Source organism: Lepisosteus oculatus, chromosome 21 (genome assembly GCF_040954835.1).
Source record: "Lepisosteus oculatus isolate fLepOcu1 chromosome 21, fLepOcu1.hap2, whole genome shotgun sequence".
In the NCBI taxonomy this organism is placed as follows: Eukaryota; Metazoa; Chordata; class Actinopteri; order Semionotiformes; family Lepisosteidae; genus Lepisosteus; species Lepisosteus oculatus.
This window is the reverse complement of record NC_090716.1, coordinates 2,874,012-2,890,754: the sequence shown is the minus strand read 5'-3', so window position 1 is coordinate 2,890,754 and position 16,743 is coordinate 2,874,012. Positions and strand designations below refer to the sequence as shown.

The following is a 16,743-nucleotide window of genomic DNA, read 5'->3' as shown; positions in this document are numbered from 1 at the left end:
TACCAGGACTGGTGATTGATCAAAGGTACAGTGATACTCTAAAGTTTAAATCCATCATCGGACGCAAAACTCTGTACTCAACATGACCTGCATGAAAGTGTGAGACAGTACCCTCTGCTGGCCACATTGGGAAACTGCAACTATACTTTACACGAGTAATGTACAATATATTAATCCCTAAAAAGATAAAATAGTTACTATCTGAGCTGCAAGGGAAAAGGTCAGAGTGGGTTTTGTGCGTGTGTATAGGAAAGGGGGGATATTATCCAACTGTAGAATACTAAATACAGTATCTTTTGATTGGTTATTGAATGTTGATTAAATACTTTGCCCAATACTGTTAACTCATTTAGGTCTACTAAATGAATTTGTATTGAATGAAATATGTAACATGAGATTTTTATATGAAATATTTGATAATCCTATAGATAATTAAGTCCAAATACAAAAATATTTGATTTTTTTTCCCCTGTTGTACAATTTCTTAAAGCTTTGCGAAACTGTTGCATTTGGGTACAATAGTCTCCTTTTGTTCACATTCAGTTATGTTCTGGGAATCAGAATACACTTGGAAAATGGAACTATTATTTGAAAGACAAAAACATTCTTATAAAGTGCTTTGTTTTTTATTTTGTTTTGCAAGTAACATTTGCTGGACTTGAAAATGCATAATCATGCAATTACTAAATGCAAAAATATAAAAATATATAAAGTACAGAAACAGCATCATCAGCAAACACACAGAGTCCCAAGGACATTCACTAGAAGAGCTTCTGTGTGTAGTGTTTAATAGATAATTTGCATTTTATACATAAGTAATGCATAATTCTGAACACATACAGCTGTGTGTAAAAGACATTAGTGTATTCTTTTCATAGTAGATGAAACGTAAGATATTCTATATATAACACAAACACAAATCCAAATTATTTATGCAAAGACTCAAATATTAATGCCACTTTGACAGAATAGCATTTTTATGTTGGCAGAAGAGGAGCAATGAGTATAAATTCATGAATAAAGGAATTCACTTGAGCTTCAGAGAAAATACCTGGAGATTTTATTCATGTCTGTTGTAAAGTTGGACCTGAATTTGTTGCAAATGCAAAAAAAACCCAGAAACAAATAAGGCTCAAAGATTTCTTTTCCTTCTAAACTGATCTGCACTCTCTTTCAGACTTTCTAAGAAATATAAATTTTGTTTCCATACTTACGCTTTAACACAAAGCATCCTCAGGCACGAATTTCACAAGAGGTATGCCCAGAAGGGTTCTTAAGCATCTTAATTAAAAGAAGATTAGATACAAAAATATGTGCAGCTCTCTTGTTCAAAAAGAAAGAGTCAAAATTAAGTTAAACCTAGCTGCTCATTAACATTGGCAGAAACCAAAACTCACTGTAAGGCTGCTGCCTCTCTCACATTACAGTGCTACAGATAATTCCACAATTGACAGTGTGAATTCTTTCCGTGAAAACTAAAACTCACATCTGCAGCTTTGTAACTCTTCTGCTAGGGTAACTGGAAAAAGTCAAAGGAATTCAGGGGTGGAATGGATACAGATTAAAGTGATTCCAAATATGTCATTTCTTCTTCTAAAGCTTCTAACGATAATTTTTTAAAGGCTTCCTAAAAGAGTGATATTTCTAAACATATACAGTGAATAGGCACAGTGTACAATTGTTAAATGATACAACCGTAGAGCCTAGAGCAACCCATCTTGCTTTAAATGAACTGTGTGCATGTGACAGCCTGCAAACCTGCACAGAAAAGTGTCTTTAGGCCGAAACTGAGCTAACATGGGATAAACAGAAGACGTCCCAGAGTTTAAATTCTTCCCTTCCAAGACTATGCTTCTAGGGCAGATAATACATCTTTGGAGAGTCAGCTCTTGTGCAATTATTTGTTTGGGGTGGCTTACAGCCTGCATGAGCACATTTTTCCTATTAATTAAAAATCTGAAACGGGGGGGGGACACTGGATCTAAACTGGGGTGAGTAAAGTCTCCTACAGCTCCCCCTACACAGTTTCCAATGAACAGCAGGGCAAGGTGCATCTGGCTCAGACGCTACAGACCCACTTAATAGCCTATTTCCCCCGACAGGCCGATTGTGCTGAACTTCATTATTACATCGTTCCATACTGCAGACAGCTGGAGACTGAGGATTAAAGCGATTCCTTAAATTAGCAGGCGTTCGTGCCAGACCAGCTTTCTGCAGGTTTTTCATATTGTAATAAAGCACAATATTTCCCCTGCAACAAAGGAGAACTCCAAGGCGGGAGGGTATTGTAAGGTGGGTGTAGGACAAACAGACTCAATGCACCTTCGTGCAGTGTCATCAGTGTCATCTTGGAAATCTCTATGTTGTTGTAGAAAACGTAGCCTTTTAGCTTTTTAGCTTTATGGCTGTGTATTGAGGAGCAGATGTTAACGATGAAGAACATCTGAAAATGAGTCAGATCTGATTGGTAAACGTGACTACTCCAATACTTTCTATCGGCTGCCCAGGCAAAGCTGTTATGATCAGCTTTTGAAGATTGTGAACAGTGTGAATTAAACATCGCTAAATGACAAGCAAGACATTTTTTTCTCACCCAAGCGAAGATGCATTACAGTCAAAACTGTCACAACAGAGGATAACTTTAGCAAGCAGCTGTTACTCATGACACATACTGTATAAGTTGCGGCTCTGATTCTGTCTAAGCTTTTTGCACCACAGTGTATATCTAACGTAATGAAAGAAATGCATGGGCACTGTAGCTGTGCAGTACTGTGTCTGTGGCTCTGGTTTGCTGCCACTGCATTCACCTTCTTCATAGCACAAACAGAAAAAAACTTTAGACCTGAGCTGCAAAGAAAAAGAAAAGGTTTAACAAAGATACATTAACCATGAATAAAAACCTACATGCGTCTGTTTTAACAAAGGAACTTTTAACACCAATACTGTGTATATTTATATACTGTATATATATGTGTGTGTGTGTGTGCTACCTCCAAACAATATAGAACATGATCTTGCATGCTATATACACACTGAAGGGCAATATATATTTGCATAAAGATACATATTTTTGGTAGGATTGAGTTGTGTGAATGAGAGTGATGCTCTTCAATGGAGTGTGTGAATGTACATGAGCTCCAGAGGATTAAGCTGCACTGTAGAAGACCCACCCATTTTGTCTCTACATTCTGTGATCACTGTTATCCTCTAGGAAAGTTAAAAATGACTGTACTGTACACAGCGCTGTCCTACAGCCCTTGATATGCATAGGAAACATTTCGAAATTGCACAGGTCATCCTTCAAAGCACTGAGATTGCACAGGCAAGACATGTCCCCCGCGGGACTTACAGTAGCTCGGGGGGCTAGCACTAAAAAAATAAGAATAACGAGCATTAGTTCAACGTCGGGTCACGCACGTCCGAAGTCTTCCTTTTAAAAATAAAACGCAGGAAAGAACAGAAGCATAGAAACATCCGTCAAGCATGTTGTGCTCAATTTCTCAACCCAGTTCGTTCATTTATTTGTCCTTTCTGAACAGATCTCCAAGTTGTTTGTGTCTGCGCTTGGTGAGGTGACAGGTGGTGACTGTGTTGAATGAACTAATACCCGTGGCCTAAGGCATGTTTTCCGGACTGCTCCGTAGATTGCTCGCTTCTTGTCAGTTCTCCAAGAAGGCGAACGGGGAATGCGAATTGGGGGACCCCTGGTCCGCGGCGAGCTCAGTTGACCCCTGCCCCTGGGGTGGTGGCGTCCCCGGCTTTCACCCGGAAGATCCTGCCTTCTAATGCAGGCCTCCCAGCAGGCTAGAGACCCCCTGCGACCGCGGGACCCCTGGGGCGCTGCCGCTTGGCTCGGCGTCTCGGAAAAGGGCTCCAGCTAAGGCCATTCGTGGTGACAGCGCTTCCCGTTCCTCTTCCGCTCCTTCTGGAGGTGCTCCAGCTCCGCCTCGTACATCATCTCCTGGACCAGGTACTTCTCCCGCCTCATGCGGTCACACAGGTCCTTGGGCATGTCTGGGATTAGGTAGGCAATGAAAGACTTGATCCCGAACACCAGGTGCTGGAACCAAACACAAATCCTTGTTAGACATGACCGCATTATCTGTTCTCTCCTTGTCATTTTCTTTATTCCTGCTGTCGGGTTAAATTCCCGTTGCTGCCTTGGCAAACAAATACTGCCTGCACCTGACACACGCTCTCCTCTGATTGGAGAGATGAATAATAATGGCTCAAGCAGATCACTTGTCTTGGGACATGTGTGGGGACACCCTGCAATGACTACACTTCTTTCATTTTCTTTTTGGGGAGCTGCACCTGGAGAGTGTGCTCTAGCTCAGACCAGAGAAGAAGACAACATTCCTGACCTCGAAGACGATGATGAAGGCCAGCCGCGCGGCCAGCACGTGCCAGAACTGCAGGGTGAACTCGTAGGGCACCAGGCTCCACGGAGGGGCTCTGTAGTCTCGATACCTGCAATCCGAGAGCAGGACACCATCACTGGTCCACATGACCACACCGCATAGCCCAGTCCAGCTGTCGGTTCGCCTGCTTCATCAGCTGCGGGCCGCAGTGCTGTTTCACGTGAACTGCATGTCATCGTTACTTCTTCCATTTTCAAACTGCTTTGTCCAGCACCTATCCCAGCATGCATCGGGCGCAACATGGGGTGCCAGACCTTTACAGGGTGTTCCCCTGTTGTACCCCAGGGTGTAAACTGATACAGACACACACATTCACACCAGGGCCAAATTTCCTAGAAGCCAATTAACCTACCTGTATGTTTTTGGATTGTGGGAGGAAAACAGCGTCTGGAGGAAACCCACATGAACACTGTAAGAACATGTGAACTCCATACAGCCAGAGCCCCAATAATTGAACCCAAGGCCCCAGCAATCTGCTGCAACCACTGATGATCACAGAGCTTGTTAACCTCCTGAGCTAGTGTGCTGTCTTCTATATTTGAAACCCAAAAATGTAATGAAGATTAAGTATGTAATTAGGTTTTAATGAATATCTGTAAAGCTCCGAGTGAGAAGTGCTGTTTGTACAGTCCTGTGAATGTAAGCAGGGGATACACACAGATCGACATACCTGCAGGGCCCTGTCTGTCCATTGCCCATCTCGCCCATGTCAAACACCGACAGACTGCTGTTCACATAGCCCCTCAAACACCTGGGAGGAGACACACAAGAGCACAGGGCAAGGCGACATGGTGGACATCAGGAAAGAAAATCCTACCCCTGCCGGAACCAGGTGACAGAGTCCACCCATCGATTCACCGATTGAACTGATGTGTCTAAACTCACATTTCGCGCTCGGAAAGTCACCTTGGAGAAGTTGGCACATGAGAATATATAGAAAAAGTGCATTTAAAACAAAAACAAAAACAAAAACACACCCAAACATAAAAGAAAGACCATCATGAGTGGAAAGACTCTGCATTAAAAAGGTCAGGTCTTGTGAAGGAGGGCGAGAGGGGGCGTACTTTTCGTTGCGGTATCCTTTGTCCACGCAGGGGCCGTACTTGAAGGCATAGACGAAGCGTGGGATGTAGTCGGAGGTGATGGCAATCACGAAGGCGTTGGTGATCACCGCGAGCACGCCGATCCCTTCCAGGATGCCGTACCAGATACCTGGCAGAGAGACAGGGCTGTCAGGGCAGCCATATGGGCTACCGCCTCCCGACAAACGCCCTTCAGAAAATTCACATTGCTCCAGCTAATGTTATTGCGTTATTCCTTCTTCTAAATATGAAAATTCAATGAATCAGTGAAAATTATTCCTAAAATTCCAACCTAAGGAATCCGGGAAGGTGTCACCCCAAAGAAACGCAGAGTGTGTTTCATTCAATCACAAACCCCACCTACCAGCGAATACCCTGCCTCCATCCAGCATCTTGATAGCACCTGCTACCACCTTTTAGCCTGAGCTCATCAGGTCTCAGTGCTGGGGGTGAGAAAACCAGGCTGCTGCCGCAAGTGGTCTTGAAGCACCAGTAGGGGGCACCCTCCCAGGCAGACCATCTTCCAACCCAACATGTTGACTTGATACATTGTGCTTTAGGAGGGGTTCCACTCCACTGAGATCCTGACTACCTGGCCATTGAAGATGCCATGGCACTGTTCACAAGGGAAGGGCTTTTATCCCCAGAGCCCTGGATAACATCCACTCCGACCAACGACAGCTCTCAACCCCTTGCTAGTTTGCCGGACAGGTCTGGAGGGCTGACCTATGTCTGTTGCCCGTGCTGGCATGGGTCGTCTCCACTGGGTGACGAACTTGTACGCGTCCAGCCGGATCTCGATGATGTTGTTCAGCAGGGCCAGCAGGGGGGCCAGGGGGAAGGCGGCCACGAAGATGGTGGTGAAGCCGAACTGCAGCACTGCGAGGAGGAGAGGGAAGAGACACCTTTCTTCAGCCCTTGGCTCTGCCAAATTTGATTTTAGAGGATAATTTCAAAGGAAGCATATGGGCCTTTAAACACCGAAGAGATGGCATTTATTCCTTAAAGCTTCCGGTTTAAAGCACATGCAGAAGAAACAACAGATTTACTGAAGGGGAAAGTACGAATGAATGTGATGCATTACAGTTCACATTTTCTGTGTTATTACTGATGGGCTCATCAGTAGGTCAAGCCCAGATTCATGCGGGCTGTCCACACGGCAAGGCCTACCCATCTCCAGATACTCGTCCATCAGGCCATGAGCATTCATGGGCTGCAGGTTCCAGTCCTTGTCCCACTGAGGCAGAAGAACCTTGTTCTGCACGAGCTGACCCCCTTTCTTGATCTTCCTACGGGACCACCAGTTCTGCAGCAGCCTGCAGGGGAGAAACAGGGCGGTCATCGTTCAAAGCCCACTGGAGGAGCTCTGGTACATCACCAAACGTGAAGTTGTGTGGGTATGGCAGTGTTAAGGGTCTTCAAAGAAATGAAGAGAGAAAGAGACAAGATGGTCTGTTGAGACCGGCGGTTTTGGGAGATTCAGATGACAGGACATTGATGAATTTGCATGGGCAACACATGGAATTACAGTATCCTTCAGCGAGAAGAAAGGAATAATGGCCAATATTTATAGAGAGGCAGGACGGTAGGCCAGTTTAAGCAGCTGGCAGCCCACTGAAGTGCAGCAGGTGAGTGCCTGGTCAGTACCTGGACTGGAGACCTCCTGGGAAAGTTCAGATTAGCGCTGGAAGGAGTGTTAGTGGGACCAACAGGGAGTGCTCATGCTGTGGGCTGTGGGTCCTCATGCCCCAGTATGCTCCGACTCTCCCTGGTCAATAAAAGTCCCAGGACATTTCTCGAAAAGAGTAAAGGTGTTACCCCAGTGTCCTGGCCCAATTTCCCCCAGGCCTTTACCCATCACGGCCTCCTAATAACCCCCCTCTCTGAACTGGCTCCATCACTCTGCTCTCCTCCCCACTGAGAGCTGGTGTGTGGGGAGAGTACTGGAGCATCATCCAGGTGGGGCTGCACACTGGTGGTGGTGGAGGGGATCCCCATTACCTGTACAGAGTTTTGAGTGGAGAATGTTTCTCAAAGCTCACGTTTAAAACTCCATGTCAAGCTTCACACACTGGCTGACAATGGCTGTGGTAGCTCTTTCTTGCAGAACCTGCATTTACTGTACCTCCTTATACTATGGAACATGTTTGTCTGCCTTTTACAGATGCAAACCAGGACACAGGTGGGCTGAAGCTAAGCCCTTAAGACGAACAGCAGCTGAACCAGCCCAGAATATTGCACCGCCATATCTAACAAACCCAGACCTACTGTATGCCTCACAGCTAGTTCAGAGCACCTGCTCATACCCCAGCATGTGTTAACTCTCTGGGCATCTTTTTCTGTGCTCTGCCATTTTTTTCCACATCTCTTATCTGCTACAGAGGAAATATCGTTAAGATTGCAATTAGCATGACACTGAGGCATGTTACTTACGGATAACCAAGTTCCATGAAATTGTTCCAGATCTGTTTTAAAACCATGATGATGCCCATCTGCATGCACAGGTCAATCAGGCACCCACTTGGATGACACTAACAGAAAGAAATAATAATTATCTAAAAGCAAGACGTCATTAGCACAACAAGATTTTTGCAGCATATCAGAAAATATCAATCAAATAGTTCTGGTGCCTACTGAGTGCATGAATACAGTAGATTTAAAGTGACATCTAGGGTGGTCAATTTCTAAAGAGTTAAGTGTTCCACTTGTGAGACTGTATGAACATATCCCATATAAAATCACAGCACATAGGACATTCCAAACCACAATCAATAAAAAAGCAAAAAATACTCCTGATCAGCATTACTGTTCTAGCTGAAGCTAAACTCATTCTGAAGAAAGCAATAAAGATATGCAAAAACATAGACCTAGAAATGGAAATCAGACAAGAACTGAGCCTGTGATGACAGGGGCATTTGGAACAAAAGCCGTGCTTAAAACCACGATGATCAGGTATCCTTGATAATAATTAAGACAAATATCACAAAATACCTAATAGTTATTTCAGTTGGTATTAAAAGAAAGAACTTCAAGTGAAAAATTGAGATTGAACAATTCAACATTAAAGGTTCAAAGGATATGAATAGTTTGTTTAATAAATGAAACATAAAAATAATTACTCTGAAGTATGACAGAGGGTCAAGATAATCATATCTCTCACATTTAGCTTACTGTTATGTTGGGTATTTTGAAATAACATCTGAAGAGGTCATTTTCTGGAGGTCATTACCTTGTTTCATTAACTTAAGTAATGCATATTGACCAAAGAAGCGACATGGACACAAGTTAATGGAATTGCTGAATTTCTGGGTGCCATTACCTCCTCCAGTCTCCATCTCTTAAACAGCTTGTTGTACTTTCCTGGTCTCCCTGCAAACCTGTGGACCAGACAGAGAGATCATTATCAAGGGTAATATGCCAACAAGCAGATTCTTAACTCAAGTACATTAGTGGTGAGAGAAACCCATACCGGCATGACCCTGATGTGCTGCCAGCAAGCGCTACTAGAGATAACATATGCAGGAGACAAGCTGATCAGGCGCTTTGAAATCAGTTCTACATACTGCGACACCCCAAGAGGGCAGAGGCATTTCAGAGGGGCTAAGAGAGCCAGGGGAGAACTACAACTCCCAGAGTCCTCTGCTAACACAGGGGCCCATCAGGAGAGTTAGCACTGATGGGGAAGAAAAGCATGTCTCTCAATGCAAGCCAGAAAGCTGAGAGAACCCTGTCTGACTATTCTAACCCATAGTGAACTGCTGCAGCAACACAGATTAGATAGATAAGACTTTATTGATCCCGCAGGAAAATTGATGTGTTAAAAAAAAAAAGATTACACATGATATGAGAAGAGGGGCCATTTTCCCTAGTGCTGGTGGTTTAAAGCTCAATACAATAAAAGTGTGTAATGGGAAACGCCTAAACAAAGCATTTTAAAAGGGAGATTTGTGTCTCCCATCATGCATCTCATGCTACAGCATTAAACATCACAGGTGTGGCTGATGCAGTACCTTCCCAGGAAGAAGGCAATGTAGAAGATGGAGCTGTTTAAGTTGACAAACTGGAACAGAAACATCTTGAGGGCAAAGCTGTTTTCCCACTCTGACTCTGTGCGAGGGTGCTCTGAAACCAGGCAAGCCGCAGAAGCAGCAGGTCAGTTTTAGGCAGTATGGTTCTTGTGGCCAAAGTTTCTGTTGTCACGCTAAAGTGGTTCTTACTTACCTAAGTTTGTAAGTAAGTATGCTACCTTCTCGTACACCTTGAGAGAAGAAAAAATAATTGAATTTAGTGTGGGAAAAGAAACTAAAAACGAAGCCAGACAAATCAAAATGTGTCATTGTTATGGATTTACACATTTGTCCTTGTGTGGTGCTAATGCAGTTAAGACGTTGGGAACAACAAATTTGCTAGAATCAAGAAGGTGAACTGGATTGCTTGATCAATGTAAAACAACTAGGCTGTGGCAGCGATGGTCAAGAGCGCTTGATTCCTCTTGTAGCTCTAACACATTAAACTCCCCTCTGCTGTTCTGGTCCCTCTCTTGGTCTTGCAGTTTTAACTTGAATGGGGACCAAAAGAGATGTCCAGCATAAAAATGTATCACATCAATAGCTTAATGTCATGTCACTGCGATTCCTTCAGCAACATTAGGCCTTAATAGCAAACTTCTCCTTTTCCTGACATCTTTGACAAGTTTTCACTTTTTTTTACTGTCAATTATGGGAGTCCTATTTTACTTGTGTGTCTCCATCTGCCAAAAGGCAGTGTGGCTGGGACCTGCGCAAGATGACACATCCCCTACATGCAGAAATCGCAAACTTGGTCTCTTTATATGAGAACAGATGACCGCAATCTATGCACCACATTGAGAGACATGATGATCATGAAGTTGATGCAGACTCCTGTCCCGGAGGTGGCGAACTGCCAGTTCTTCTTCACAAACTCCCACTGGAAGGAGACAAACTGCTCCATGGCCACCAGACGGAACACCACCACTGCGAAGACGGCGGACAGGACCAGGGAGATCTGCGGACAGAGCCAGGCGCGATAGGTTTGAGACAGGAGGGCTGGGGGACTCCCAGCCCTTCTTTTAGGAAGCGAATTCAATAAATCAGTAAATACCGCAACACGAAACCTAAAGGATTTACTGGCAATAAAAGCAAGAGTCCACTGGAGCAGTTGTTCCCCGTCCTGGTCCTTCACAGACCACTGCTTCTGCCAGTTTCTGATCTGGTTGAGCCCTTGATTACTTAGCTGGATCTTTAATTGAAATTATAGCTGGCTTATGCATTCTCTCATTATCCAGAACCACTCACAGTAAGAGAAAGCTTCTTTTAGATGATGTTTCACACTGCATATGCTGAAAACCCTAAGTCAGCATGACTCTGTTGTGACAGGACTCGGTGAATTCCAACAATCCTAACAATACTGACGTGTGCTGTAAACACGTTCACGCGTCTTCCTGATCTCTGCTCTCTGGCTGGGGCGAGGGGTGTCGTACCATGAAGAATATCCCCGATACCGACACCATGAGCCGGCTCAGCTTCTCGGTGAAGGGCTGGAAGGGCTCCGGTTTGCCCGAGATGGGGTTCACCCTCTCCACCTTGGAGTACTTGGCCTCAAACTGGGGGCGCAACTCCTCCTGACACAAATACACATACGGTTAGCGAGCAGAGACCCACAGAAGTTTTGTTCACAGAGGAACCCAAAAAGCCATTGCTCATGGTCGTGTGTTCGAGAAGGACAATGAGGATCATTCAGGCGAGTGGCCTTCACTGTCACTTCAATCCCTCAATCACAAGACACATTGATCTAGAGCTCAATAAGAAAAAGACACTGCCTGCCATCACAGCCTCCCAATTCCTCCGGGGTACAACGACATGAGCTGGGTAGTTAATGACCATGCTGTTTGCCTTAAGTTTCTTGATTTTACTTGTGGAGCACCTTGTAGAAGCACACATGGAGTCTTCTGCACTTTATACCCTCAGCCATTCTAGGTCCTAAAGCACCTTCCTGCACATTTCCAGTGTTTAAAAAGGCCAAGGTTCTGAAACAACATGAGGGCGGCTACCGTGGTAGCCAACATGCTCTGGGTGTGAAGTCATCCAGTATAAAAACGACCCTGCCCCCTGCCTCATTGGCAGCCTCACCTCCTCCTCTTCCCAGTCAATCAGATCCCAGTCGTAGGTGAGCTCGGCCCTCCTCCTCTTCCAGAATTCCAGGAACACGGTGGCTGGGATGAGAGGATGTGGGGTCATGTGAGTGGGAGACGGTGAAAAGGATTGCACTGAGCCTGCAACAGCAGCAGCCTCCAGGAAGAGTTGCGCTAATCCGCCCAGCTGGATCGCTGTTCGCACAGCCTGTGTTCCTGTGAGCTTGCTGTACACTTGAATCTGATTTTGGAACACCTGTACGACTGGCAAATTCATATTTCTAGTGTGCTTAGACTATGGCGTCAAGGCATCACTGAAGGGAAACCAGAGTTGTTAATAACATTGCTTCTTAATTCTCCGATAAAACCCTGGACTCTGGGGACCCATTGTGGATTTGGTAGAGCAGTGAGGTGATAAATATTTTTCCATGAACTGATCCTCCTTGTGTCTTTCTTTTTTTACAATTTAGAGAAACCTTTCCTACTTCATAAAACCTTACTGGTCTGGTAGCAGGTCTAGAAGACCTTGCTTCCTTGTCTTACTGCACTTTCACCTCGGCTGTATTTGTCATTAAAGGCTTGATTCTGTCAGCTATTACCTGAATATAGACACATCATGAGCTGCAGAGCACCTAGTCAGTCCCTTTCAGCTGTGATGACATATCAGTACAAAATTATCAATTATTGATACAATATGCCTTCTACAAACAAGGTCCATAGCTTCTATCCACAAGCAGTGCGATTGGCGAACACATTTGGCCATGCCCCTCGGACCACACCTATACCATCTACCTCATTACGATTTCGTATTTATTTATTGCACATCTCCAGTCACTGTTTACACATCTGCATTGTTTACATTCAAACTGTTTACTTGTACATTGTCTACTGTTTGTTTGTATATTGTCTTGATGCACTGTCTGCACTTTGTGTTTTTACACTTGTTTTAAGAACCGAGAGACTTTCTGTAAGTAAGAATTCCATTGTACCAGTACATGTACCGGTTATATACGGCAATGAAGTTCAAGTTCAAGTGTGAATGTTTTGGCCATAAGAAGGCGCGAATACCTCCCTTACTGCACAGATTAGGGAATCACACTGCAGGAATAATAAACTGTGCAGCAGGCTTGCGTGCAGTTTTTAATGGCACTCCCTAATGGGTGTTTACCATGGCAAATCCACGTGGTATTTTTGTACTTTTACAAGCCTGTAACTGATATTGTGGTTTCTACACTATTGAACCCTGGATTTTCACCACATGTACCAATGTACAAACAGCTTTCAGCTTCTCACCAGCACTTATCCTAATCAGGCCTATGGTGGTTAGGTTTTATGTCATCACTATTTTTATACTGAGCTATGTTTAAAAAGGTTGCCTTGTTTTTAACTTTGCTACGATATGTTTTTCCATTTTGTGTCTGTTCTCAGTGTTGTTGTTTTTTTCCCTTTCTTTGTGAGTTGTAAATTGCATGGTACTTTATAAAAGATTAGCATCAGTGTGTGTGGTAGAAAGATGAGAGTGCTTTCTGTTTCTGGGATCGCTGTATGCTGCACCTGGCTGTACCTGCTGCAATAAATGGGATATTATGCCCCCTGGTGGGCACAGTCACAATTGATACTTCCCGGATTGTAGCCTGATCATATTGGCTCTCAGAAGCTAAGCAGGGCCTGGCCTGGGCTGTACTGGAATGGAAGACCTCTAAATAAAACCAGGTTACTAATGTAAGTGGTCAGCAGGTGGTACGTACTATACTATACACTATACTGTAAACTTCAGGAGGTGCAGTTCTTCAGGTGAGACATCAAACTGAGGTCTGTTGTGCTTGGGCATTAAAGATCCCTTGGGTGTCCAGAAGAGTAGGGGTGTTAATCTTAGCATCCTGGTTAGATTCCACTGACTTTGTACTGTCTGGCCGCCCTAAACTTCACTCCAACAGGTGAAGAGATTTCTCACTCCCCCCACTGGTCTGTTGTGCAGTGAGGCTTCGGGGCAGACTGTCTGCTATACAGTACATCACACACAGGGGGGCTGCATTTCAGTGGGGGGTAATGAGGGTCCCTTCGGGCTCTTATTATTACCCTATACCTGAAAGATATCTTTTCACATACAGTACTTGATCTTAGCCCCATGGATAACCTCTATTTACCTCAAAGTGGTGATGATTCCTGATGGCACTTTTTTAAGTTTTAATGTACATCCTTTTCACTGTCATTGAATATGAATTTGGTTTGATTTGTCAGGGTTCGCTCGTGGTGCACTGTGCCTCTCCATGCTTTACAGTCCTCTCAAACATACTGTATCACTGCACTGTGCTTCCACCATGGCAGGTCACAGCTGAAGCCAATCCCAGAATGCACCTCTAACGGCCCAGGCGGTACTGTCACGTCAACATGAGTCATTCACTTGCTATGACATGCGCAACGCTGCACAGCGCAGCTCAGCTAAGGATACAAATTCCCCATAAACGAACCCTCGAGACGTATCCATTAACATGTAAAAGTTTTATATAGTTTTCCATTTTTAAACCCCAAAACAAAAAAAAAAACAGCATTACTTTTATTTGCCTGTGCTAACCAAAGCCTTTCAAAACACTTCAAGCACTGTGCGTCACTCCTTAACAACATCAATGGCCGCAAATGACCCGAGGGACTGAATTTTCCAGGGCATGAAAACAAGGTCTTGAAAGACGAGTTTGAAACAGATCAGGATTAAAACTCCAGTCCTGTGCCGTGTTTCTGTTTTGCATTCTTTTCTCTTAAGTTCTCAAGGGTGCGGGGTCATTGTTCTGGTTTCCCAGCAACAAAACTTTTTTTTTGTCTTTGCAGGAAGTGTCTGCACTTTTGTATCATATACGTAAACCAACAGGGGTTAAAGGAAATATTAAAAATAATAATAATAATAAAAAGAATTGTCTCCTTTCCCAGTATAAAAGTAGGCATTGCTTGAGAGGTGACATTTTAAGACATTATCAACCACTAAGTGTTGGTTTAACAAGCTTGGTGGAGAGTATGTATTAACAGAGACTACAAGCATAAGAGAGTTACACATGTACTGTAGGATACATATATTCTCTTCACTGTAAGTGCAGATATTTATAAAACCACTTTGGTTAAAAGTATTACAACTATGCTGTTAATTAAATAATTAATGTAAATAATTAGGTCAAGTAGGGAGCTCCCTCAGCATGTGTAACTGCCAAGGAACAAGTAAAGGTTTATTCCCTGCTGAAAAGAGAAGAACAGAAACACAATGTTTCGGCTGAGGAGCCTTCTTTGGGTGTGACATCCGAAGAAAGCTCCACAGCCAAAAGACCGTGTTTTTTTCCTTCTCTCGCATCGGACGAACCTTTACTGGTTCCAATAAATAATTAGGGCCCACTACTGTATGCATCTGAGACTTCAGGTGGAACCTTAGTATGGGATAGAGGTATGGTAGAAAATCAGCACAGATACATGCTAGCTGTGCATTGGCTCCAGTCAGTGGGGAGCAATACAGTTTCTAACATTCCTAAGGCAAAGGAGAGCTTCCAAAACCTTAACCACAGTTTCTCCTGGTCTGTGTTCTAGCTGAGAATTACTTAGTCGAACCCCAGTTTTAATTTATAACTTAGTAACTGGAAATCTGGTGTTTTCATCTCATTAAGAGATTTAAACATTTACTAATTGATAAATACCACTGGAATAAATACCAGGAGACACTGGGGTTAGGGTTAGAGTTAACCTATCCAGCCCCAGGAGCAAGACAAGGATGCCCTGCCTTAACAAGAAGACACACCCCTTTAGGTTTTGAATTTCACAAATTACATTTAATAGCAGCTGTCTTTAAACACATGCTGTGAAAAAGCATCGGACCTGAAAATCCAGCATCACAGCTTCCTTGTCTTTCTTACTGCGCTTTACATGAATTGGCAGGGTTGAAACACTTACTGGATTTCACGTCTTTGCAACACGGTGGCCTCATTGAAAAGGCTTGGAAAACTTTTGCAATGATTCGAACACATCGACTTTCCATTAAAATCACAACTGCGAAAGATAATAGGGACGAGGACATGGTTGATAAAAAATAAACCTGTCAAGAGTTCTGCACAGCACATGCAGTGATGCAAACTGAGGTTGTTCACTTTTCAATAATCAAGTTTGTGCATTCTGGAGTCTAGATCACACGTGCGAGACACGCCGTCTTCCGATTCTCTTTCATTAAGGACCCCTGGCTTTTCTCCAGGTGATTTGGTTTCCTCACACTTTCCAGAGACCTGCTGGCCAGGTGTGACTGGTTACTGGACATTGTTCCTTTCTCTGGCCTTGCTATGTATGGTACTGTACGAGCGGCCACAGCAGTCACCCTTAAGTAGAATAAGTGTTTTTCTGAAAATTGAAGTAATTTTTGTATTGTGTGCTCTGGAAATGAATGGATGTGAAACAAAACAACAAAAAAAGCAAACAGTAAAAATTAAATTTCTGAATGTTTAGGTGTAAGTTAAGAAACAGAAATAAAAAGTCTGAAAAACAGTGAATCCAGCCATAACCAATTGCTTAGACTTAGTTTGACCGATTCAGGAAAATCTCATTGAACGAATCAGTACTATTCAGAAAAAAGCTGATATTTCCTGCCTGATACACCTCACTGTGCATGCTTTTACATATCTGTGTCATGCAAATTCACAGTAGCTATGAATTTGACTTTTCCTGTACTGGTGAAAGACTACATTGTTCAGTCTTGATATATTAAGGTACATCTGTGCATGGGAAACATGACCAGAAAAACAATATTAAAAAAGTGTATCCTAAACGTCCATCAAATTGGAAAAGGTCCCATCCACACCAAAATTAAGTATGTCATTCTGCTTTAAAATATAATTGATTGCACTCAGATTGGACTGTCAGCAGTCCTTATGTCAACCAACATGTGTCTCAGTCTGCTAGTCAAAGGTGACAACGTTTTTCTACAGACATAAAATGTTCTTTGACAGTATTCTGGAAATAAAATATACTGTACCTGGCCACTGAACTGTAAAAAAAAGTTGGGGACTGTCTGAGAAACACTATTATTTTCTCAGATTGTGGCTAGCTTAATCTATTTTTGGTGTAA

General features: G+C 43.5%; 1 protein-coding gene across 7 annotated transcripts in view; it reads right to left on the bottom strand.

Annotated features, from left to right (window-relative positions):
* Window positions 1-729: 729 nt before the first annotated feature.
* Window positions 730-16,743, bottom strand: part of ano3 (anoctamin 3) — a 111,428-nt gene continuing 95,414 nt past the window's right edge. For 6 of the 7 annotated variants that reach the window (XM_069181812.1, XM_069181813.1, XM_069181815.1 and 3 more), the window contains 13 exons: window positions 11,653-11,735; window positions 11,004-11,144; window positions 10,364-10,528; window positions 9,725-9,761; window positions 9,514-9,625; window positions 8,823-8,880; window positions 7,937-8,034; window positions 6,674-6,819; window positions 6,230-6,382; window positions 5,486-5,633; window positions 5,092-5,172; window positions 4,365-4,470; window positions 730-4,060 (listed from right to left, as the gene is read on the bottom strand). In XM_069181812.1, coding sequence (XP_069037913.1) covers window positions 3,878-4,060; window positions 4,365-4,470; window positions 5,092-5,172; window positions 5,486-5,633; window positions 6,230-6,382; window positions 6,674-6,819; window positions 7,937-8,034; window positions 8,823-8,880; window positions 9,514-9,625; window positions 9,725-9,761; window positions 10,364-10,528; window positions 11,004-11,144; window positions 11,653-11,735 — 1,511 coding nt within the window. In that variant the 3' untranslated portion in view covers window positions 730-3,877. The remainder of the gene's footprint in view (window positions 4,061-4,364; window positions 4,471-5,091; window positions 5,173-5,485; window positions 5,634-6,229; window positions 6,383-6,673; window positions 6,820-7,936; window positions 8,035-8,822; window positions 8,881-9,513; window positions 9,626-9,724; window positions 9,762-10,363; window positions 10,529-11,003; window positions 11,145-11,652; window positions 11,736-16,743) is intronic. The other variant, XM_069181814.1, reaches the window with a different exon arrangement.